Genomic DNA, 26,751 nt, shown 5'->3' with positions numbered 1-26,751 from the left:
GTGTGGCGCTATCTCCTACAGCACTCTCCTGACATTGTCTTCCTTCAGGAGACGCATCTCCTGCGGGGTGACACGGTCCGCAAGGCGCATCCCAGATACCCCATGCAATTTTGGGCGTCAGCTGACACTAAAACGGCGGGGGTGGCCATTCTCTGCAGAGCTGGTTTTAGGCGGGGATCCGCAAGACCCTACAGGAGTGGAGACGGGCGCTTCCTTCGGGCCACGGTGCAGTTGGGTGGCACACAGTACACTCTAGGCAATGTATATGCGCCTAACCAGTCGCAAGACAAGTTTCTCCAGGCACTTCTAAGGGACCAGTTTCAAGCTGGCGAACCCCACACAATCTTAGGCGGGGACTTCAATCTGGTGTGGGACCCAGACATAGATCGTGGGGACAACGTCTTTAGCGGCACGGGCGAAATGTCGGCCGCACTGAAAGAGCAGATCACGGACCTAGGGCTGGTAGATGCGTGGAGATACCACAACCCAGGAGTACGGGACTATACCTTCTACTCGCACTCCCACAGAACGTACTCGCGCATTGACCACCTCTTTACCTCTCTAGCCCTGGCGCGGGACACGCTGAAGGTCCCTATCTCGGACATCTCGCTGTCGGACCATGCGCATGTGGAACTGCTGTTGCAGGACCCGCGGGCATGCACCCCCCGGGAGCGACGATGGAATCTCCCACCGAGCGTTCTCCGAGACCCGGAAGATGTTGATAGCATTCGGGAAGCCATAGACTCGTACTTCACTCTCAATGACATCCCGGAGACGCCGTTCCCGGTAGTGTGGGATGCCTTTAAGGCCACCATACGGGGGCATATCACCTCTCTGGCGATTGCGAGAAGGAAAGCGGCCTGTAAGCTGGAGGCCGACCTGGCAGGAGAGATCAAACAGGCAGAGGCGAGCGACAGGGAACGGTCCTCGCAGGCGTCCAGAAGGAAACTGGCGAACCTCAGGGGACAACTTCGCCTCATACGCACTAACAAGGCAGAACACTCCCTCTTAGCGCTGAAACAGAAGTACTACGAAGGGGGGGATAAAGTAGGTAGACAGCTGGCGGGACGGCTGAAGGCACGAATGGCTAGGGCTCACATCGCTAATCTGCGACATCAGGATGGTAAGTGTGCAGTCACCGAGCGAGCCAAGCAGGATGCCTTTGTGGCCTACTATACTTCCTTATATGCGGAGGAGCCTACATCAGCAGAGGCGCGGGCTGCTGTCCTCGCTGACTTTGAGGGGACCCCCCTGTCGCCGCCTCAAACGGCGGAGTTGGAAGAGCCCATCCTTGAAGACGAGATCTCCTCGGCTCTCAAAGATCTTCCCATGGGGAATGCGTTGTAATGGTTTGCATTGTAAAAGTTGCGATGTAAAAGCATCGCGTGGTAAAAGTTGCGTTGTAAGTGATGTTTCCCGTTAATGCTGCTCTGCCCAGCACCCAAATTCTTTTCAGTATTGACATTGATAGGTTTTCTGTAGTTATAGGGTGGTGCTGCTGTCTGATATATATTATCAGTTACTTTAACTCTGTCATCGTTTTCCTTAAAGTGTGTGGAAGCGGTCTTGGCAGCATAGAAGAAAGTTGACTTGTAGCAGGCAGTACAGAAGAAAAGACAGGTCAGTGTACTAACACTGCCCAATTCCACCGCCATGTGTAGGGCGTACAGGAGGAGAACACATTCTAGATGGGCAAAATACCGGCCTGTACAAGCTCTACAGTGGATAGCCGCAATCCACTCTGCTCACTACTTTTATAGAGAAAAGGTAAATCAGGAACTGGCTGGATCCCAAACAGGATTATTTTCAATTGTTGTGTTACCATGATGTAATAAAGTTCAGTTGAAACCTTGCCCAAGCATAGCAACTTCAGATGGCACCTGTCTTTAGAAAGCAATGGTTCTGGAAAGTTCTTGCAGGACCTTGAGGGATTGAAGAGGTTGGAACACAGACACCATAAGAGACAGAGATCACCTTGAAATCCAACACAATTGGCGTTTTCATTGCAACAACAGTAAAGCACATTGAAATACTTACTTAGGCTGCTTAGCTGTCTGATAATATTTGATAAGGATATGTTTGTCACACATTCCAGTTCATTCTTGATGACTCTTGGCAGTGCGGTGTGACATAAATGCCTTGGGTCTATGTTCCGTTTCACCAGTGGCATCTTGAGGTAATTTCAGGAAGCTGGCACCTGCAGAATGAACAGAGGCAGAAACAGTGTTAGCGGAAATGGTCACACCCATAGGGACAATCTTTAAACCTCTAGGTAAAATGTGCCTCTGTGAAAATTTACAGAGGCAACATAATATCTTACTCTTTCAAACAGTACACACCCTTGAGTGTTATACTTACTCATCCAAGCGCTAAGCTCTTTTTACTTTTTCTTTCATTTTAATACTGAAAGATCCTCAAACACAATTGCTGGACTTTTCTCAACTAGAGGTTGATATATATTTTTATAATAAACAGGGTCGTTGGCTCTCTTTTGACTACGCAAACAAAATGTGGTGAAAAGTACAGTTTTAAATAACATTTACAATCATTATTATGTGTCAAAAATCAAGAAATACTTTGCTTAACAAAGGAGGAGAAAAGCAAAGATTTCTTATTTGGTGATTTTAGTACCCTTTTTCTGCCCCCTTTCCAGCCCCCCTCCCCACCTTCTTCACAAATGGTTGGAAATATCTGAGCTGCGAGCAAACCTAGAAAGAGTTTCTCTAAAACAAAAAATACCATTGAGATCTCCAAGCATCATCTCCTCTAGACAGAAGCAGGACCCCCTCCATTTACATGGTTCACCAACTGTCATACTGTTTTACTGCATGTTTTTTTTCGGGTTGCAAGGGTTGAAGCATGTTGAAGGTTGATGAATGAGACTGAAGTAAATTATCAAGCATAAGTTTATTATCAACAGCCCCACACCTAGTGCGGTGCGTAGGTAAGGAAAGAAATCACAGGGATGACAGTTGGGCAGTTGGAGAGGAACAAGAGGGAGAGTGGAATGTTGGGGAACCAATGGGAAGGGTGAGGGGACAATGGATGCTCTCGCGCAGGAGAGATGGGTTGTCACCGTCGCGCGCAGGGGCACGAGGGAGTGAAGAACTGGGATACAACACATCTTCCTCTCTTGAGAGTTTTGACTAATAAACTACATATTGTGATATAACAAACATTAATGTATATTTAACTATGAACCTTTAGTCACAAATAAAGTCTTCATAGCGTTTCGGTTTATGGATGGTTCTCCCAAACCTCCCCATGACCAAGTGGGGATCAGGAACACTTTCAGTGTCGGAGTGAGGATCACTGCTGGTTCTACCGAACCTACCACTGAAGCTATGACCGTCAGACATGACTTCAGAGTCAGAGTGTGAGTCACCGTAACAACTCCGACTGGGAATCGAGTGCGAGGACTGACATCAACAGACTGGTCTGATGAATGACAATCAGAAGAGTCAGTGACAGGTGGGAGATCGTGTGAAATCTCATTACTGGGCAGCAACTATGTTTTAAACTGGTCCTATCAACATCAGCCTACAGATCTTTGCAATATGTATTAAGTTGCAGTTGATTGGGTACATTGACTCCCTGATGATATCTGGCCAATCTAATCATGTGCCACACTTTCCCATCACTGAGTCTTGCAGAATTGTTATAAAGTTCATCGATGTGAAGAGTAGCGGTGAATCTGCTTTCTCCTTTTCTCACTTTTTTTTCTAAACGAACTTTAACAAGATCGCCTACCTTAAATGAGTGTTCTTTGGCACCATGTTTTGAGTCATACCATTCTTTGTAGTATTTTTGCGCCTTGATTATGTTATTTCTGATGACATCAGGTGACCATTCAAGTTGTTTGGAAGTAGGCATCCAACCTAGGTCTAAACTCAGGGGCTGTCTGCTTCTCATGAGGACAAATGGTGCATTGCGGGTGCTGGCACATGTTGGGGGACCAATGGGAAGGGTGAGGGGACAATGGATGCTCTCGCGCAGGAGAGATGGGTTGTCACCGTCGCGCGCAGGGGCACGAGGGAGTGAAGAACTGGGATACAACAAAGCATGGCTTGTATTCCGAAGAGAATTATGAAAAAGGGAGAGGCCATAATAACAGTGAACTTTCCTTTCTCTGTCGTTTAGCTCTCTCTACTTCCTAAATGGCTTAAACTCGGAATTTACAGCTCTTAAACCCAGTAGGGTGGAAGCATCACAACCCCAACCAGGTCTTGAGATAACCCAATTGTGCAGAACGTTGTGCCTAAAACATGGATCTTTCCTGGAGAATCAGTCCTGAGAGTAATGCTCGTAAAAGGCATTCAGCACAGCCTATTTTGCAGCACTGCAAATGTCTGCAACAACATTGTCTCTTTAACACAACACACCACAAATGTCAACTTTGATTCGGTGCCATCAAGTCTCTGATGAAGCACAATTATTCTAATACTGAAACGAGAGATGCTATGCACATGTAAACAGTGATGTTATGGTCAGAACCTATATTGGTAAGATGGAGTTGTAGAAGATAAGCAAAACTATGTTTTAATGCTACATTGCTCAGAGAAAAGATATATTTTAGAGGATTTGGGGAAGTCACAATGACCAACGAATATATTTTACTTGAATTCGTTTTAACCACTGTACCAGACAAATGATTATAATAGAAACATAAGTAATAGGAATGAACTGTGTTTGTTCGGGTCGACTAGTGGAACCCCGGGTCGACTAGTGGAACCCCGGTGACTTTTCTGTATTGCCTCATGCTGGCACTTTTTCTGGTTGCACATGTTATGTGGATGCTTTCTTTCTAATGCTCAACCTTACTTATGCTGAATTTTCAGAAGATGTGGAACCTTTGAAAGCATCTAGCAGTTTTGCAAGAGAAGCGGGAGTTCAGTAAACGAACAGTGGCATGGAGAGCAAGGAGTTAGTTAATCTCTTGACTACAAGAAAGGGTTCATTGGATTAAGGACATTTGGAGAATGAAACCAGCTTCTCCAGTACTTGTTTACGTAAAATAGTGCAGCAGTGTTGCCCATGAGGACTTGTAAAATTGTCCCCCACTAAATTGGGAGGAGAAAACTGACCTATCTATAGGTGATTGATGTGAAGATTTCTTTCTTGAGGCTGGAGGCTATGGCACTGAGCTCCCATACATTACTATGATAAATCCACTGTTGCTGGGATTTAAGGAATTTGAGACAATCATGGGCCCTTTCAAAATATTGGAGTTAAAAGTTCAGCAGTAAGGAGACTTCGGTACATGTCTAGAAGTCGCAATGTTCTTTGATTAACGCTCTACAGACTGAACCTATTTTGACAAAACGATGCTACACAATCCTCATCAGCAGTGAACCTAATTGCAAAGCATCAATGCTAGAGGCCATTAAGCCTAAACGTCTGTGAAATCGAAAGTCACAGGATGATAGGAAAAATAAATTACTACCAGATTCCGAGAAATAATTCACTCAAGAGGTAGAAGTACAGAACCATCTAAGGCAAGCAGTCTCTCACTGCTTGAAAACAATCTCTGGGATGGCATCCAATAGCACTGTTTCTGGCTAACTGAACCCCAAATCCGTCAGTGTTGCAAATCAAATGAAAGTTTGTCTGACAAGTTGCAGATTGAAATTTGATTAGCCTGTCGTCCAAATATGGCCAAATATATCTACAAGGGATGATGATTGGCTGCCACCATCACTGATACAACTTTTGTGAACACTCTGTGCGCCGCACAAAGTCAAAGAGCAGACAAGTTTACTAACAGAGCTGATCTCAACTGATAACCCCAAGGACCAGCAATCGTCTTCCTTGATTAGGAAATGGAAGTGCACATCCTACATAGGTCACCTCTCTTCAATTGCCCAAGGTCTGATCATGTGGAAAGATTCCATTATGAGAAGCGATTATAGGTCTAAAAAAATCTAGTTCCAATCTGATGCTCTCAGTCTTTTTGGGCACAAGAAGGTATCTGGAATAATATCCTGGGCATTTTTTTTAATTCTACTGACAACTTAATTACTCCTAGGTGAAGTTTCTCCATTACATCTAGAGGCTCTAGAAATAACATTTCCAGTCTAGGATGAAATGACGGAAGGACTTTAAGAAGATTTATGGTACATTTATCCAAGCGGAATGTTACTTAAACATCAGCAACTAGTACAGTCATGTGATCATAAACACTCACAAATGGCTGCCACCTTTCCAACATTTTAGAGAGCACATGTTTCATATCACTCATAGGTTGGATCTATACCATGAATCAATTCCAAGATGAACGCAAACTATCTGAAGCACAAATGAATTTTTGAATTCGAACTAATATTTTTGGGAATTCAGGCATCTGACAGCAACTTCCTCCTGTTAGGGAACTAAAAATAGTGCTACACTTTTGGTTCATTTTTCTTTTATGCATGTGCCAAGCTCTCTGATTTCGTCCACCTTGAGTTTCAAGATGCTTATTTTCATTTTTTGTAATATATCCATAACTGTGGGCCATGGTTATTTTTCTGTTACCAACCAGACTTTATCCAATCTACGTTATGCAGCCTTCTCTTTTCTCTCATTGTTCTCTGTGACAGTACAATTTGGCCAAGTTTGATGGGAAACCAATTATCTTCTCCTTAAAAAGTAAAGCACTATCAAAGCAAACTTATGTCCAACACACCTAAAACAGTACCACACATAGGGATATACGGCAGCTCAAAGGATAAAGAAAGGCTAACACTCTAACCATATTCTTATGTCAAAATGTTTATACAAATTCCACAAGTCCTCTATTTACAACTAGTAAAACTAAACATGGGTTTGAAGCAGAAACACTGAAGTGTTTTTTTGTCAGAGCAATAGGTAAGAACAGACATTCATTTTATAACAAAGAGGCTTGCAGATGAACCATTTCATGAAACCAAGATGGACAGTGAGATTTTTGGTCTAGAAGCTTCAGCTATGCCAACTAAACTGGAGAAGGGGTTGTGTTTGCAAAAGGGTAGTGGGAGTACTTTATGTTGCCAGACACCCAGGACTTGGGATCAAGGATAACACGTTTTCATGTTTATTTTGTCAACATGACATGTAGGCCCAACCACCTTCAGCATAAGCCCCTAGAGTGTCAGAGAACGGTTGTGGTAAAGAGGACTGATTGCTGTGAAAGTTAGACATGTATCCATATGATTATGATGTTCAGACTGAGCAAACAAAGTCACGAAGTACTCCAGTCTCTTCCACCTCACGAGGCCAGTGCGAATTAACAGTTGCAGGAACCATTTAGGAATTGAAGAAGAGAAGTTATGCCACTGGATCCGTGTTACAAAGAAGGCTTGCACCTCAGATGCGTCTTATGGAGGAACGTTTATTTGGCAACGCGTTTCAATAAGAAGATCTTAGTCAAGGCCAGAATCACATTACCAGTGCACCAACGCCCTTAAAAACAACCAGTTAACCATGACTATAGTAGAGACACTGCACGATCTTTGTATGGAAACAATACATGTTTTCAAGAGCTGGAAGGGGCAGGAGAGGAACTGGAGAATACCCTTAAACATTTAAGTTTGTGGGTCTGTACAAACTCACTGGCATTCCACCCTTGCGACTACCACTCCCCATCTGCTCCAGCCCATGAACGCATTTGCTCACAGGCAAAACTTCATGTCAGTAAATTCTATTTTTTTAAATAACATTTTATTAACTTATTATTAGCATATATGTCTCATTTGCATGTCAGATATCTTCACACTATAATAATGACCCACTACACACAGAAACACATCATTGCACCATTAAGTGTGATCATATTACATGCCACTAATAGCATAGTCCAAAGTTGAAATGCTAGATCCAGTTACATAATTTACCTCAGAATTCACCTACTAATCCTAAACTCATCGGCATGTTAACTGGTTATCATCCTCTGGCAGAGTGGGCAGAGAATTGCTCTAAGGACTTCAGCCCTTGGAATCCTCTCCATCTACCCACATTTTTTTAAATTGTTAGGGCCATCCCTAGACTCATTTACCACTTTTTATACACCAGACATATTTATTTTTCCAGACCTCCACCGTTGGTACCCCATGTTTCCCCTACCCTTTTGCAATATTTTGTCTAGGCACCATTAGTGCTAAATTACAGAATACTCTTTTGTATCTTGGTCTTGTGACATCTCACCAGCTACCTATGACTGCTAGGTGTGCTGGTAGTGGACAAGTGTCCACTAGTATCCTACCACTGTGGTGCTTAAATTTTGTGGGAGCTGATCTCCTTTCACTTGAAATGCTTCGCAATTTGGGCTTACGCTAACTCGAGTTGTATTTACAAAGTCCTCCACCTTGTACCAATGTCACCAAGATTGTGTGTCATTGTTGTTGTTTTCTTTCCTTCCACATAAAGAATTGCAAGACTCACACTAAAACTGGAAACTGTTCCCCGAGACCTCATTGCTGTCTACCGACGACACTTCAACTGTCCCAGGCTATGGGCAAAGAATGTATCCACTGGGCTGCCAAACTAACCATGAGAATGTCTGCACATTCAATGTAATAATACCATGAGACAATCATCGAATGCATTCTGTAGTTAATTGTTTCTAATTGCTTGTTCACTATTGGTGCATTTCATGATAAACGTATACCCATGTACAATGTATGACGTTTTTTGTCTGAAGTCCTATTAAAAGAAATAGTTTTCTTTTGGGAGTGGGAGGAGACACTCCCACTTCCCCACTCTTAAAAGGCAAATATATGCCGGATTTCATCTTTAATTGTACTGAGTTATTTGTACTTATGACTTACATGCTATGCTGATGCATTTCCCTAATTATATATTTTGTAACCTACCCAAAAATGTCTTATATTAAGCTTTGAACGTATAACCCTTGTCTGCCGTTCTTATTAAAATGTTTATCACCTGCTACTGATCTTGAGAGGGTCGGCTCCAGTCTGGTACCATTAAACTTCGTATTGGGACTACACTGCTTCCAGTCCTGGTTGCTGGTGTGCTCCATAAGTGATATTTAAGGTAGAGAAAGTGTGCCGATGAATTACAACAGATCCCATAAAATATGAATTTGGTTCCCTGTGGAATTACAATCCCTAAGGCATCAGTCATCCCCTGACCTCCCACATTTCATTAATGTTTCCCTAGCGAGGTACATGCAATTTAAGATCTTTAACTGAATTAGTCTAAATCCCACCTGATCGCTATCTCTCTCATATGTATACAGGCTTCACGCCAGTCTTCGCCGTAGACTGCACTTCTTTCCCATGCGATTAAATACTTTAATGAGTGTAAACCCGAATAATGTGCATGCAAGCCGAACTTACACAAGTAAACAACTTTAAGTAATGAGCCCATAACACTTAAGAGTCTAACATGATCTTGCAATTTTCAGCTAGCTGTAAAATTGTAATTGTCCAATAAGTCATAAAGGAGTTAGTATATGATTATTAATATGGCTAACACAGGCACTGAGGCAGAGTTCCAAAAAAGTGTTATTTTATGCTCCTACGACCCACTTCCAACCAAGTTCAATAACTGAAACAGGCGTTCTAACCCATTTTCTTTTTTAAAAACATGATCACCATTCAAAATCTATCTTGCCAAATAAAAGCAAAGTATAAATATAAAACGTGCATTTACACTAATTTTGTAGTGAGGAACAATAAAGAAACAATTGAATGTCATAATTTTCATAAATATGAATTGCGAGCTCATATTCTCTCATTTGCAGTGTTTCCAAAACATTTTAGAACCACAACCCAATTTTTAGAACAAACGTTTGCGACCCAGCTAGCGTTAATTGACATGGAGCAGACAATTTTTTTATGTAACTAAAGTGTTGTGTGGTACCACACGGTAATTTACAGACAGCACATTTTCCATTGAAATGGCCACTACATTTGCACACATGCAGTTTTACTGACAAAACTATATTGGACACAAATGATAATGTATAGAAACCACGTTTCGTTGAATATTTATAATTTATGGTATACCAAGTTAAGGGTCTTGATTGATTTCGATCCTATTAAAACCTTTGTATGCATCACACTTCAGGATCACAAACAAATGTGCTTCATTTTTGCTTCGCTAACTGCTTAGTGTGTGAATTTCATTTTTCGATTTTTATATTTTGGAGTGTATTACAAAGAAATTACATCCTACAGCCTTTCCTTCCACACTCTCTGTACCCGAGTAAGATTGTCGCGCAAATTCACTTTAAAAAAAATTCTCTCACTGCAAAGTGAGAGGAGTTTGCAAAAATACTGATCCCCATGTTAAAGAACATTAGCAGGAATTGTCAGAAAGCATAGCCTGACATTTGACCTCTGTCTTTGACGCACACCAAGGTGACAAGATAAATACAGATTTAAAGGCATTTTCATGTACTGCTTGGCCTTTGGAGGGGAGTGGGTGTAAGCACCCGATTTAGAAAACACCTAGATAAAAACAATGCAACCTAGGTTAAGTATAAGCTCAAACATGTGGCTATAACGACCATGATCTTGATTAATGCCCTTAAGCCATTTAGAGGCTGCATGGAATTGCTCAAAACTGATAATGGCAATATCCGAACAAAGCCGAAGGCATTTACTGAGATAGGGTTGACCTGTGTATGAAATGCACTTCCAGAGACATTAAGGAAAAGCCCCCTTTTCATGCCTAAATGCACCCTAAGTATGAAAAAGGATCACTGTCTTCAACTGTTGTGCACTTGCAAACATAATGCTCCTCTGGGGTCTCTAAGTTCCAGGGGTGGATTCTCCATTAGGGCTGTGGGGCTGCGCCCCTCTGAAAATTCCTACCCAATCACATTTACATGCAAAATTATTTAATTGATCAAATTAATTAGAGATACGATTGTGTCTCTAAATAAATTGATGTATTTAAGTCTGGGTTATCAGTTTCAGGCTGCCTTCCCCGCCTCGCTCTGAAGCAGGAGACGGAGGCCAAGCAGTAAATCAACTTTTTTAATGTGATGCTCGATGCAGGGGGTTCTGTTTTAAAACCCTTCATTGCCATTGTGGTCTAAGGTTGTATGTACACTGTAGGCCAGTTACACAATAAGTGTCATGGTTTTGGGCGTTGGAGACTTCATCCCTGCATGAATTCAGACAGATTCGTCGGTACCTCGGACGGTCATCTAAGCCGTCGGGGAGGTACCGACACCGGGAGCTCGTCATCTATATGGTGTACTTCCGCATTCACTGCGCCAGTCATTCTCCGCGCGTGATCCTGCCCATCGCGAGATCACGCTACACAGCTGCGGAAACTAGGGAAATGTAGTCCCAGTCTGTGAATATCATTAGTCTTCGTTATGAGCATATTCTGAAAAGCATTAAAGTATGTAAAAGGGTGTAATGGCGGTTCACCCTGTATAAACCTCCTGATTTTGCCAACACACTAAAGACTTAAGGGCATATAGATGACGAGCTCCCGGTGTCGGTACCTCCCCGACGGCTTAGATGACCGTCCGAGGTACCGACGGCCAGGTAAGAGCTTGCGCGCATAGTTGAGGGTGGTTTACAGACTTCATCGCCACTCGTTAATGTTACGATGACAATGCTAATACTTATAAGATTATGGCATATTGTAACATAATGGGTGCTCTGGAAGGCACAATGTGTCGGTACTATTACCATTGACTTATTTCTTTTGTAGAGCTTACGCTCCATCATATTAAGTCTAATTGTGAGGTTGGTAATATATAAATCAGACACACAGAAGGGCTTATTATTTTATTATTTTACTATACCGATATTTCGATGTGCACAGGAGAGCTGACCACCTTATATCGCTCTCTGATCAACACATACCGGTATGTTATTTACAAACGTTTCCTGCAATTAGGATTCAACATCAATGCGACATAACAGCCCCCTTTCTGGCTTTAAGAATATGACCTGAGTACTTAATTATTGCTGTAATCTCAGTGTCAGTACGATACAAGTTTTGAATGTGTCTTAATGTTTCAGCTAATAAGTTCTTGTTTTCATGAATAAGTGTTATAAGAAAATCAATACATGATATATGTTATATGTTGAGAGGTATGTTTGTATGTACTGTGTGTGTTGGACAACTAGCTTTTTTGGAAAACGATAGAGGGGAACAGTGCACCATAATGACAGTCGGTGTATTCTGTTGTTCCCCCTTTTTTAAGTGCCCACCTCTGGATCGAGCTGCAGCGACGAGAACGATCTTATGCAATGAAGTATTTGATGGAATCATTAGAAAGACTTGAACTGACTAACCTCTGGAATACTCCAGTAGATCACAAAAGTTTTAAAAAGCTAGTAACAAAGGTTACAAAAACAACATCGCTATTAGAAGACAAGGAAACTCTAGCAAAAAGGGCACATGGATGGACAGTCCTAAACGATTACAAAATATTAAAGACCCAAGCGTACATGGACCATGGATTCAAACAGAAGACCAAAGAAAAATTTCTAAAGCTGCGTTTCGGTATAGTACCAATTCGCCCTCATTTGGCCCCATGGAAAAGGAATCGGGATGATAAAACCTGCCGACTCTGCAGTGCAGGACCTGAAGATCTAATCCATATAATTTGTATCTGCCCAACCTTAATGGACAAAAGGAGAATCTTACTTCGCGTAATATGGAACCAGAAGGACATTAGAACTTGCAGACAGGCAGTTAAACTATGTTTTAACCCGCAGGAGACCCAATTGAACTGCCGATTTACAAAATTCTTTGACGTCGTGGCGGAGAGAATTAAGCAGATACAAAAGGAGGAAACTGAGTAACAGACAGACAGTGCCTCTGAGTATAAAACCTTGGGTCCACATCTCCAACGAACAATATTAAAAATTTAAATTGTAACATGATCTTTACATAATTTTAATTTCCACCAATTAATTTTTTTATTCTTGATACATACTTCTTTTAAAGCTGTGCATTTTAAATTGTGAGTTTTTATTAACTGTGCAATAAAATTATCTTATCCCTTTTTTAGAGCGGTGCCTGCTTTATCCTGAGCTGTTGCCAGGTGGGGTGAGGTAATTTCTCCATACTCTTGAGGTAAGGCTCGTTGGATGACAGCCCACCTTGAGGGCAAACCTGATAACCAGTTGAGGTTACATATGCTAAACATTGACATATATACTGTCCTCCAAGACTGTCTTGTGATCTTTCTGTAGAATCACTTGTTTGTATTTCTTATAGGTTTCCAAGAGATACGAGAATTGTGATTTGGGAAACAAATAACAAGGTTGTATTGTTTCACATTGTACTATTTCACATAGTTCCAGTTCACTTTTTTAATTTTTCACATAGTTCTAGTTCACTTTTGCAGTAGCATTGATATTTGATAGGTCCTGATGAAAGCACTGGGTGCATGTTTACCCATAAGTGCTGAAACATGTTGACCAATTGATATTTTGAACAGCTATCTGTTGAAACTGTTCTTCTGCACTGTTTTTAACAATTGATCGTGACAGACAAGAATAAAATTGTGGTCTAATCACGCTTCAATTTTAATTTCACATTCATTTTTTGCACTGCACTGCTCCCATACACTCCACAATATGCTAGCTCACATCTGGAGAGCCTTCTAAAGTTTGTAAAACATCCTTGGGATCCTCCATCAATAGGGTCGAGTTGAAGCCCTGTTAAAGGAGACCCAGATGATGAAGCATGTCACCTGGAATGGTGAGTGATGGAAATCCGTACAATTTTTGTAAATTTTTTCTAGAGGGAGTCTTGGATGGTCACAGTATCTGTGTCCTGTCCTGATAGACTCCGGGATATGTATTGTGTTTAAACGTTTCTTGAAGGGGCTTAAATATCCCGTTGAGTCTTTAAACTCGGCATCTGACCCTACCCTACTTTTAGTGTTTTCCATATAAAAATCATGCCCAACGTTTACACCGCACCACTTTCAAATGTCACCAGCCGCCAGTCTGCTACCAGTCTTATTTTCCACTAATGTGTATCATGACTGGCATTCTCTTTGTTGTGAAAGGGGGTAATAGATGCAACCCAAGGTCACGGGAGCTAGAACATCAAGTGTGGGGCTCCGTTTCCTTCAAGCCCCCAAAAAGGTATCTGGACTGGTAGGAAAGAGGAAGGGGCACGAGTGTCAGCAACGACATCTGTGTATATTGTGATATTATCTTGACCATTGCTCCAGAAGAAGGAATAAGCACCCTCAGAAACAGAAAAGTGTGCCCATCACTACTGAAGCTGCAACCTCCCAAGTATAAAGCAGGTATTAAAGGGGATTTGAGACATGACAGAATTTACTTTACTCTTCTCGGTGTCAAACGGACTAGCCAGACTGCTCCGTTAAATATTCACTCTTCAAAAATTAAATGTTAGTATTCTTTCTTGGGGTGGTTTTATATAGCGCCAACTCGACCAAATGTATTGGATCGCTTCACATGGACAGCAGTAGCATGTCACAAGGTCAAATGTAGTCATGTTTTGGTCTTTTTTAGGCACGGGGAGATGAAGTGTTTTGCCCAAAATCACATGATGTTGAGCCGACACCAGATTCGAACCCGGTACCCAATTCCAAAGTGGCAGCTCTGGCTGTAGGGCCACACCCACGACCTCTCTGTTATTGAGATGCCTGGAAGGTGTAGACATAGACAACGCCCTCTCAAAGAAAGGCTCGTGAACTCTGCACGACAGGTCTTGTGAAATTGTCCTTAATGCGCTTTAAAAAATAAACAGTGCTTATTAAAACTATTTCTAGCTATCCTACCCCATCTGTCAAATTCTATGTATTCGGATTTCTGCACACCCAGTGCCTCAAGCTGTCATTGAGAGATGCAGACAAGTAAACCAAATTATTCATGTGTACAGTCGAGGAAAAACTCCGGGTCCTGGAAGAGTTACCGCGAATTGTCATTAAAACGTTTTATGGTTGTAAATGAAATAATTAAATCCATACCGTTCGTCGACGGAATGTAGTATCGGTCAGTGCGTGACAGGCACAACCGCCGTTATACTTGCCCGGGCTTTTAAAACTGTTTTAATCGAAAACGAGTGTTAAATCATACTGAAGCGCTATCACCGATATTCCTCTGCGGGTCATTATTCAAAGGCCACATGTGCGTAGGAGGCATTTCTCTAGATAACGGAAGAATACTGAATGGGGCGAGTACTTGTGAGGAGAACAGACGGGTTATCTATCTTAATTTGAATAAAAATCCTAGCTGTCTAAAAAAACAAGGCCCTGGCTTGTGTGGCACGCGGCACACCTCTTCCGCTCGGGGACGCGTCGCGTCGCCCCCCTGCCCCCCTCCCTTTGTGGGGTCGTTGACATTCCGCAGCCCGCTCGCTGCCACCCGCGCCACATTCATCTATTCTCTGGTTAGCAGCTTCTGCGCTGAAAGTACATTACACACGACAGATTGCAACAAAAGCCCTTTGTAATCCAGACAGCGATAGCTAAACCGCTGTTCATTTAAGGATTAAGGCATTATAGCGTGGAAACACAGCACCTCTCGCCGAAAAACAATATGGCAATCGTTTTGCGTGTCATTTTTGGGAGGTGGAGAGGAGTTAGGGGGGTGCAGTGCTATTTAGGGCCTCGGTGGTGGGCCACCTGTGGCACCCAATTTAGAAAAGGGCAATGCTGTATAACATGCTCAGGAAGTTCGACTATTTATCTCCACTGAAACGAAGATATTCGAAGGTTTTCACGTGTATCTATCTGGATAGCAGAGCAGGTACTTGGCCACAAATAGGTTTTTAAAACAACCTTGTACGTTATCTCGTTTAAATGGGGGTCAGCAGCACCTCAGCTACAGAACAGAAATTGGACAAATGCCCTCAGACAGCCCTAATCTACTTCATTCCTGTCAACTCACCCTCATTTGGCGGCTGTCCCAAACTTTTTAATAATATACACCAGTCTAAAAACATCACGCCACCGTAGACTTCCAATTTTTTTTTCTGATTTAGATATAGCCTGAACTCGACCCGATAGGTATCAGAGCGCTTTACATGAGCAACAGCTGCATTGCATTTTTTGGGCATAGGGGGATTGGGTGATTTGACCAGAATCACAGGATGTTTGAGCCTCTGACAGACTCGAACCTGGGTCGGCCGCCCTTCCCTTTTCTCATTACGTACTTGTGAACTTGAGGAACAATCTCATAGCGTGAGGAGAAGGAGGGGGGCTGGTGCCTTGAAGTAACTACGAGGCACTTCCTCGCCCCCCCCCAAATAAAGCTAACTGAGGCTGGTGCCAATGTCCTGGGTGTTTTAACACCCTTTAATGGACACCAGCAGTGAACTACAACGAACTGAAAACCTCGATTTACTGTTGTTTGCAGCTCGTTTTCCCTGCCACCGTGTGATATCAGGTCCTCAACAGGAGAAAGTGTGATGGGGCACCGTGTAAGGTGGCAGGTATGCATTAGGTTCCTTCTTCACAAATCTGCAACACCCTGCAAAAATGGGGGTTTCTCTAGTCAGTTTAATGGGATCTTGAAACATCTGTCCTCACCATCAATTAAGAGTCTCCTGTTTGATGATAGGTATGCTACTTAAGCCTGCTCGATCGCAGATACCGTAAGCAGAAGAAGGCCTCAAAACGTACACATTTTTGGGCAAACAAGACAGTCAGGAAGACAAGAGATTCGGGTAAACAGACATAGAAGACGTACGACATCCTGACTCGCTTGGGGGTAAGCCAGTCAAATGCGCCACTGTACCACTATTAAACGCAACACCTTCATATAGTGGATTGCTTTTGAATCATGATAGCCACTGCACAGAGGCATTAGGATGCAGCGCATGCCGCCTTGCTTTAAAAAAAGCGATAGCTTCACAATGAAAACAGAGAAGCGCAAATCCACGGGTGACTTGTGCCTGCCGCCCCTTGTCGAGGGCGCCAAAGCAATCCTCTCAAGTCCCCCGCGATCCCAAATAATTATTGCTTTGGTAGCAAGGGAAAATTGGCTAAATAACGAATCGGGCTCTCTGCCAGGCGGAGGATAAAATGGCTGCGCTGCTCCAAAATTAGAAAGGTGAGGGATGTGGAAAGCGCAAGCGTCGGGAGCTTTGAAGGGTGTACGAGACGGAAGCGAGAGAATGAGGTCAAGCAGTCTGCACAGCTGATTTCACTTAACTAGTGAATCCCGAGAAGGAAATTGGATGCTAATGAAATAAAAGTGTTAGACACTGTTACAATGGAACAGAGGCCCTATGTGCACACGTCAGCAGAAGGAAACGGAGACAATGGAGCTTCTCTTGTACTGACAGAGGGTATAGCCGAAAGAAATTAACAAAAAGTTGTATGTTATAAACTAATGTAAATGGGTGTGTGTCTCCAGGACACGATTATGAATATGGTGAGGTCTGACCATGATGGGTCAGAAAGGTATATTCAATCATGGTGTTTGTCTACAGGACACAATTATGAATATGGTGAGGTCTGACCATGATGGGTCAGAGAGGTATATTCAATCAGGAGAGGTATATTCAATCAGGAGAGGTGGAGTGTTTTAAGATTTCATTCACTCTCAAATCTTCGTCACCACAGATTACTGCAGTTTCCCTGCAATAGTTTTGTCTTTGCTACAGTCTTCCTCCCCACAAACAGTATCACGTTTGGGCCTGCATCACTCTCAAAGCCTTTCTACCTACTGGTGCTCCTCTTATCTCGAACCATGGTTTTTGGTGGGTGGAATGGCACACTGCTTATACATAGTCATTGTATCTGGTCATGTGTTTCTTCTTTGAAGTCCTAAATCACTGGTTGGGCTTACCTGCTGTGTCCAATGTCTCTTATACCTCACTGTACGCTGGAGGCATTTGTTATGTTATGTTATGTTATATATTTATTTCTATAGCGCACGGCTACTCCAAAGGAGTGTCCCGGCGCTTTATCGAGGCAGCTCAGAATAAAAAACATAACACTATACAGCAGACAACGAACACGGGAAAAGAAAAAAGAGATCCTAAAGGTTAAAAAGCCAGGTCTTAAGGCTCTTCCTAAACAGGAGCAGGTTGGAGGAGGACCGTAAGGCCAGAGGCAAGGTGTTCCACAACTGAGGGGCCATTTGAGGCAGCTATAGGAGGCACAGGCAATTACTTTGGCAGCCGACCTACTCTTTGGCAAAGAGCTGCAATATCTGGCTTAATACAACTGCACCACAGGCTAAAACAGAGACAACTGTAAGGTGAGGAGCTGCAATGCTGCAGTAGCACAATAGCAGAGCTAGTCTCGATGGATGCACCAGAGGGAGAAAATGAGGGTGCACAGAGGCACCAACGTAAACAACAGGAATTTGAAAAGCTAACAGGTCTGGATTTAATGTGCCAACACACATAAAAATAAGCATTCACAAATGGGTTTTGCATCAGTTGCCTTTAAAAATGGCATTCCATTGACGTCTACGCTATTGGCTTTATGAGGGAAAAATAGCAAAACTGATTACTTTCTGAATAGAATGTATAAAGAATGTAAAGAATAGAATGTGCCAGTATTGAGTGTATTTTGAAGATGTAAAATATTCCCTCATGCTATCCAATGAGTGTGTGCGTGCGTGTGTTTTTTGTTTTTTTTAAGTATTCGTCAGGTAGAATCTGTGGGACCAGCAATAAGGGAACAAAGTTGAAGTTTCATTTTACTCCGTGCATAATTTGTAAAACAATAAGTGCCAGGGTCCTCCTCAGGAGGCAACCACAGCTTGCACTAACCTCTGCCCTTGCCAGCGCTGCCCATCACAGGATCATCACAACTACTAACCATCACACTGCTACAAGTGTGACAATTCAGACTGTTCAAGGACCCCCCAAAGTAATAGGAATGGTATGGTGGCAGGTATTAGTTGTTTTAAATGCATACTGAAATCATAATCAACTGATCTGCTCATCTTTAAATTACACAAACAGCGCAACCATGTGGCAGCTGTCATAAGTGCCAGTGTTAATAAATAAGTGCCAGTACGAAGCACCAGAAACCACTGGCTCAAATTAAGCACAGATTTTACTTCAGTTCGTACAGTCAGGGCCGGCGCTAGGCATGGCAGTGTGGGCAGCTGCCCAGGGCCTTACACTCTGCCTCCCCCCCCGTACAATGGCAACACCCCCAACAGTCCTCGTGTACCCCTGCCGATCAAAGTTAAAGAAATGTGTGTCTTTACAATTAGGCTCATGGGGGGGGGTCCCATCCTGGGGCCTCTCAGGGATGGTGTGGGAAGGCCTAGGGGAGGGGGACACCTCTCGGGCTGCCCATTCGGAGACTCGTAGGGCGCCTATCGTCAGCACTTTAGCCCACACAGGTTTAACTCAGCCCCCAAGCAATTCTCACACCTTCAGTCCGAAATGGCTGTACAAGAGGTGCTTGGGATGGCTGAGAGGAGCAGCTGTGGCTCAGTTGGAGTCTGCACAAAGCAGCTTCCCAGAGATCAGAAGGTGTCACTTATGTAAATTTCAGGGGCCTCGCACATTTCCTTTTGCCCAGTGCCCCGAAAATCCTAAGACCAGCCCTGCATACAGTACACCCTCACTGACCAGTACAAAGCGCTTTGCTGCACATGTTGAATAAAACAAAAATGGACAGATCTACGATCCAGCAGTCCTCAACTAAGGAGCATATATCTACCACAAAGTAGATGTGTTGTGCATCTCGTTCTTAGAGTCCTTCCTAAAATACTAATGTTGTGTTAAAACAGCCACAATGTAGCTGTCCTGGACTATATACTAAAGTTAGCACTGTTAAAATCAGGGCCACGAGTATTGTTCTTCGCACATCAAGCTTGCCTTTTACACACCATACATTTAAGGTACGCAAAGAGAAAGGTTTACATGCAATGGACATAGATGGAGATTGCTTCAGTGGTAGCCAGATACACCACCACATTTTCCTAAACGATCTCCCGTTCATTTTATCCTAGTTTCCAAGTCAGACAGTTGAATTTTGCACCTAATCTTTAATCTCACACACCCTGTCGCTATTGGTCTGGGAATCCCACACTTCTGACGCCTCTCTAGCATTAGGGTGACATGCTGTTTCAATATCATGCTCCACAGGAATACTGCATTCTAATCATGGCATGAAGTTTCCCTCTCTGTTGATGTACCATATGGTGTTTGGAGTCTCCATATATGCATATGCCTTTTAGGTGTCTGTCACCCATGCCTGAGCTTCAAGATGCTGCATAAAAAGACATATCCAGAGGAGAAGGATTTTTTTTAGCTGCACAACCTACCGCGCTGGTGAATAAATTAAGCCCCTAATGGAAGGAGTACAAATTCTTTCGCATGAAGAGTTTGGAAAGGGATTCATACATGTGTTGTTCACAAAGAACAACTTCTGAATCTGTGTCTTGGGGAATGCATGTTATTGCTGATGTAAAACGTAAAAAAAAGTTATACCAAAAAGAAGCATTGAAAATGCAATAGGTCTCGCAATAACGCGAGTCTGAACTATTAGCATTGTAAATGATTATGCCCTTTATTTTTGCGTTCTGGTTTTTGGAACATAAATAAAAGGCTTTGCCATTTACAAGGCCTATAGCTTAAATTTGCGTTAAAACGAGACCTATTGCATTGCAATGGTGGTGGTGCTGCTGAGTTTTCTCTGAATCTGCACCCACAATCTGCACCCGTGTGTGAGTGGTGTTGCGTGTGTGAGTGGCGTTGCGTGTGTCAGTGGTGTTGCGTGTGTCAGTGGCGTTGCGTGTGTCAGTGGCGTTGCGCGTGTCAGTGGCGTTGCGCGTGTCAGTGGCGTTGCGCGTGTCAGTGGCGTTGCGCGTGTCAGTGGCGTTGCGCGTGTCAGTGGCGTTGCGTGTGTGAGTGGCGTTGCGTGTGTGAGTGGCGTTGCGTGTGTGAGTGGCGTTGCGTGTGTGAGTGGCGTTGCGTGTGTGAGTGGCGTTGCGTGTGTGAGTGGCGTTGCGTGTGTGAGTGGCGTTGCGTGTGTGAGTGGCGTTGCGTGTGTGAGTGGCGTTGCGTGTGTGAGTGGCGTTGCGTGTGAGTGGCGTTGTGTGTGTGAGTGGCGTTGCGTGTGTGAGTGGCGTTGCGTGGGTGAGTTGTGTTGCGTGTGTGAGTGGTGTTGCTTGGGTGAGTGGCGTTGCGTGGATGAGTGGCGTTGCGTGGATGAGTGGGGTTGCGTGGATGAGTATGAGTGGGGTTGCGTGGATGAGTGGCGTTGCGTGTGTGAGTGGTGTTGCTTGGGTGAGTGGCGTTGCATGGGTGAGTGTGGTGTTGCGTGGATGATAGTGGGCTTGCGTGGGTGTGAGTGGCGTTGTGTGTCTGTAAGTGTTGCTGTGTGGGTGAAAGTGGCACAGAGCCTTTGATGTGACATTTCAGGTGCAGAGCATGAGATTGATGCAAGGAGCAGGCATGGGAAACAAAACCTTCCTGATGTGAGAGACGATAACGGGTGCATATGCATAGGAGGAGAATACAGGTATATGGCATGTGAAGATATCAGGTGGAAAGATTGGGTAGGGAAGATAATAGGTTCAGGGCTTGCAAGGCATGAGTAGAGTAAAGCATGACAAAATGGTGCAAGGCATGAAAAGAAACTAATGCCAGGTGTGGAAATTGAGGAGTAAAAATAACGATACGGCATGAGATGTCCAGCAAGAGAATATAAAATGTGTGCCAAATTCAGGTGGCATGGGTAGGTAATCTAGTTCAAGCAACTGTGATATAAGTGACATCACAGGCTTTGGTGTGCAAGGCTAGCGAAGGGCCGTCACTGATGTAAGGCTTAGGAAGAGAACATAAAACGTCGAAAACAAGGACAGCGAACAAGATAGCTGTCTGACCGTAGCTGATCCGAAAGTTGCCTTGTTTGCTATGATTACAAGTGCAAAGAATGTCCCGAGAAGGTAGGGAGTGCAAGGGATGATACAGGAAATGATGTGTGCCTTAAACCATGGTAATGTAAGCAAACTGATACAAGTTGATCAGCCGGGAAGCGGCCAGGAAACACAAGTACGGCCGGCCACATAATTAGGGGAGGAGAAGCCGCACAGCACACGCTGGGAGAAGCCCTTTGATGTGCTGTGCGGCCGCGATGCGCGCTCTGTGCTGGGGGAGGGCCATTAGGAACAGGAACAGATGGCCATGAAAGTGTATGGGCCAAATGCGCGTGCCTGTACGTGCACTCGAAGAAAACGCCACGGAAAAAAGCGGTGGTTTGACTATCCGATGGAGCACTTGAATTCTCCCCCATTTCCCATTGCTTCGCAATGGAAAAGGACGAGACCTAAAAAGTTCCTTTCATAGGACACATTGCTGGTAAAAATGATTTTCAGAGAAAACATAAAAACCTGAGCAGTGGAGCCAATACTTTTACTAGAGGAAAAGAGTGCTTGACTGGACTTTTTTTTGTCAATCCGAAAATTGATATGTTACCCGATAGACATAAATTAAATGATTACAACCTAATAATCAGAATCTTACAGTCAGATGTTCAAGATATCGTTTACTTAGCACAACCCTTTTAGCCATGGAAGACACCTGTTGCCTACCTGGGAATGGGAACGTCTGCCTGCAACTATTCTATGAATTAATAAAAACCCTCAAACCTCTGAGATCTCCTTCCAGTAAGAAATCATTGCTTGGTGTGCCCACACCAGGCCATGACCACACCCCCCCCCCCCCTTTATGATGCCAATGAACAGACCCTCCAGGATTTCGCGATTTGCCGCGAAATCGGCACTTTTGTAAAAATGCAGCGATTTTTACAAAAGTGCCTGCGAAATCTGCACTTTTGTAGAAATCGCGGCATTTTTATAAAAGCCGCTATATCCTGGGGGGTCTGCCTATACTGTGCCTGCTTCTGTCGGCCAATCTGCAGAAAGACGACGGAAGGGAGAACTGCTGGGGTCACCTCATCTGCTCGCAGCCCCTCTGGATTTGTCGGGACAGCCACAACTAGCTTTAAAATAAAAAACCACAGTATCTGAGTGTACCGCTAATCGCTATCATTCATGAAACACAGCAGGTGGACAGCAGACCCCTCAGTCCGGAATCAACTTTCTTGCGCTGGGCCTCACATCCCGCTGTTCTGCACTAAACACAAGTCAAGGCGACAGGATTCTTTTAGTCCAAACTGCGATGTTTTACACAGCGAGATAAAGTACTCAGCGAATGGGCGATTTCCCGGGCGTCATTGTGCTGGGTAAATCGGCTCCACTGCTATCTTTCACCTTTTAATGCCGCAGGTGGGAGGGACCTCTGGGTAAAATGTCTTTCAATCTGCTGTGTTGCCAATTTTAAAAGTGGCTCAGTTTTAGTTTATAAAAATGGTCTCGAACTTAGAAAATGTAGAACAGCTTCCAAACCGTTTCTATATACCCGTCATATTATTTGTGCATGGTTGTGCTCATATAGTCTTTGGTTGTGTAAAGAAACTTGATGTTTTTAAATTAATAGCTTTTGCATCTATTGATCTAAACATTTTAGAAATGGTTAATACAATCTGCGTCAGTGGCGTGCTCCCTTGTACTCCTCCTTAGGTGCTCAAGGTCTCTTATTAACAGCTCTAAAGTAAAAATGTTTTCAAAAAAGCAAAAACTAAAACCCCAGCATGCTGTTGCTAGCAAAACGCCTAGACCGTTCTTTAAGGTGTCATATGTGGCATGGGCCTTTCTGGCAAGGTCTGTTAATTTGCATGTGCAGCAAGTAATCACAGTTTTTCAATCTGAGAGACCGTATTCTTGAGGAAACAAAGTGTCTACATTGTAAAGAAACCAAATATACATAGCTTCATGTTGTTAAATAACTAAAAAAAAACGAAGATATCTGTGTTTGTTGTAGGAAAAATGGCCACATAAAATGCCGCAAAATTGCCGCAAAATTTCCATATTTGTGCCGCTAAATTTCCATTTTTGTGCCGCTAAATTTGCTAATCCATGCCGCTATATCCTGTGGGGTCTGAATGAAGGAACCAGCAATTTCAGTACATGCAAATGTAGCAAACTCTCGTTGAATGAAGCCTGGGATCCATGTCTAATTTACAGAGAACATATTTGGTCAAACCTGTGCTTTTGAGAATAATTTTGGAAATGCTTCAAATGCTCCTGGAATTCTCCAGGACTGAAATACAAGTCTGTAGTTGAAGACAGAGTTCAACAAGCAGTGTCAAAGCCAATAGGTCTGGTGTGCATTTTGAGACTAGAGTGCAGCATTAAAAGTTGTAAGCATGCATTTCAGAGAAAAATACTTTAATGATACAATTCAGAGTACTTTGGATGCAAAATGGTCCCCGTGCATTGGAATGAACCTCATAGGAGGTGAACTGGTACACTAAAAATCCAACAGCCTGAGGTGAGACACACATGCTGCTTTGGGGGAGGTGTCAGAGTACATTTAATGTATAATTAAAAATAAATAAAACGGTTAACAATGAGACAAGCTGACAGATGTGGAGTCCAGCCAAACCTAAAATTGAAGTTAATTTCCTTTCCCCACCGCAAAACAAAATGCAGATCGAGGTCAGGACATGTTATCCTCCCTTTTAAAGCAGTAAAGATGTGCATGGGTGGAGGTCCTAATTACAGGTTCACAAATATGTTTGTGACATGAAAAAAAGTCGCTTGTAATTTGCATTGGTATTCTTGGGCTGAATGTATTTTGAAAGACAGCACAAGTGTGCCTGGATTAACTGTTGCCCTGAGGTAGGGGCCTAGAGGCTACCCGTCAGCGGCTATTCACCTGGGGAGAGAATATGAGGTGGGGGCAGGGCCCAAAGGCCATGATTAAGGGGCAGAATGCTGTCAGGCCCACAGCACTGGGTGTGAACTCACAAGCACAAAGGCTTCGCTTAATCCTCAAGTCTTTCCCAACACTGCTAGCTGGCAAGACGGCTGGATGTTGGGCCACAGCCAAAGCAGCAAGGCCATAAAGACGAAAATCACAAAAAGAGTTAAAAGAGCGATGTGCTCATCAAAGAATCAGCACTCAGCTGACCTGGACTCGTAGCAATTGCTTCTGCGGGGACAGAACTCTTGGTCTGTTGTAAGAGGCGCAAACGTCTTCAAGGCTCTGTATCCACTGGTTCCACGCAGGCAAGGTCAGCAGCAGCAGCAGCTGGGTTCAACCCTGCCCACCCAGGCTTACAATTTTAAGCCCTGGCAGATGGGCATAAACTCACTGCCAGTGAGAGTTGATAAACTCCACAAAAGTTCAAAATCCAGTCAAAGACCTGTCATGGTATTTTAATCCTTAGAGGTATTTATTTAAAGTGCACCCCTTGCACGCCTCCCACAATGCATTAAGGTGTCCACTATCTATGTGCAAATAGCCATGTGCCTTGCCTTGGTGGGAATCCTTGTGTAATCTGCAAGACAGCCTTGGAAGCAAAAATTAGTAAAAGACGCCAAAACTAACAATGGGATGACCCTGGGCAGCATCGAACCTCCATCTTGCACTCATCAGTCTTACAAATACATAAAGGTTTGTGAGTAAGCAAGGATAGCCGCAACAATACATGAACTCCGAGCATTAGCAAAACATGTACTGTGTGCAGACGTTCTGATGATCATCACCAATACTACAAAAAATGATGTACGCAATGTTTACACATATCAACAAAGAAATATAAAAGTGATAATATAAACGTTAAGAAGGTCCCCAGGCTGCATTAAGCATCTGGACATAATTTACAGAACAAATGTTGGACCTGGCCCTTTTTGCAGGGTTCTCCCCAAACCTTGTGCTTTCCTCCTGCTTTTTTCCGAACTTCTTTTTGCTGGTTTTAGGACTTTGGGCACTTTACCACTGCTGACCAGTGCTAAAGTGCAAGTGCTCTATGTCTAAAATGTATGGTATTTGGTTTTTCCATGATTGGCCTATTTAATTTACTAGTAAGTCCCTAGTACAGCGTACCAGGAGTGCCCAGGAACTGTAAATCACATGCTACCAGTGGGCCTGCAGCGCTGATTGTGGCCACACACGAGTAGCCTTGCAAACATGTCTCAGACCTGCCACTGCAGTGTCTGAGTGTGCAGTTTTAAACTGCCATTTTGACCTGGCAAGTGCACCCACATGCCAGGCCTAAACCTTCATTTGTATTACTTGTAAGGCACATCTAAGGTAGCCCCGTGGGCAAGGTGCAGTGTATTTAAAAGGTAGGACATGTTTCATTGTGTTTTACATGTCCTGGTAGTGAGATACTGCTAACTTCGTTTTTCACAACAGTAAGGCCTATCTCTCCCATAGATTAGCAAAGGAGCTGCCTTGTAACTTCTTACAAGTGTATCTTCCAATTGGGAGCTATTAGAAAATTGGAGTTTGGTGTCGCTGGTCTCACAATTAAAAAATACATCATTTAGTAAAGGTGGTTTTTAAATTGCAGGCCAGAAAATGCACCTTTTAGAAAGTGAGCATTTTCTTAGTTTAACCACTATGTCTCTGCTTGTCTGTGAATACACGTCTGAGTCCGGATGACAGTTGGGCTGTTTGTGCATTCACTATAGACAGTCACACAAAGGGAGCGGAGGTGTGCCCTGCATATCCTTATTGCCCATCACACGGCTGATGGACCTTCCTGAGCTAGAGTGGTGGGAGGAATTGACACTGACACCTGAATAGGGCTGTGCCTTTCCTCACCCCCTGTAGAGTGTTTGGAGCCAGGGCAAGGTATTGTGGACTAGAAAGACTTTTCTTTGAAGTTTGGCTACTTCAAAGGCTGGAATGGGTACAAGTACTGGACCTGTGACACCATATATTCAGAACACTTTTGGATTGAGGTAATTCTGCCAGGAAGAAGAGCTGTGTTGCTGTCATGAGGGACTGACTCTTTGCTGTTTTCTTTGTTGTGCTGGC

At 43.5% G+C, this 26,751-nt stretch overlaps 1 protein-coding gene across 1 annotated transcript in view; it reads right to left on the bottom strand.

The window, feature by feature from the left end:
• The window catches only part of WASF1 (WASP family member 1), a 377,364-nt gene that overhangs the window by 119,931 nt on the left and 230,682 nt on the right, over positions 1-26,751 (bottom strand). Inside the window, exon 2 of the mRNA XM_078649171.1 lies at positions 2,038-2,197. Within this exon, the coding sequence (XP_078505297.1) occupies positions 2,038-2,170 (133 nt within the window). The 5' untranslated portion in view covers positions 2,171-2,197. The remainder of the gene's footprint in view (positions 1-2,037; positions 2,198-26,751) is intronic.

This window comes from Lissotriton helveticus, chromosome 6 (assembly GCF_964261635.1).
Source record: "Lissotriton helveticus chromosome 6, aLisHel1.1, whole genome shotgun sequence".
Lineage (NCBI taxonomy): Eukaryota > Metazoa > Chordata > Amphibia > Caudata > Salamandridae > Lissotriton > Lissotriton helveticus.
The sequence above is the reverse complement of the archived record's forward strand: the minus strand, read 5'-3'. Positions and strand labels throughout refer to the sequence as shown.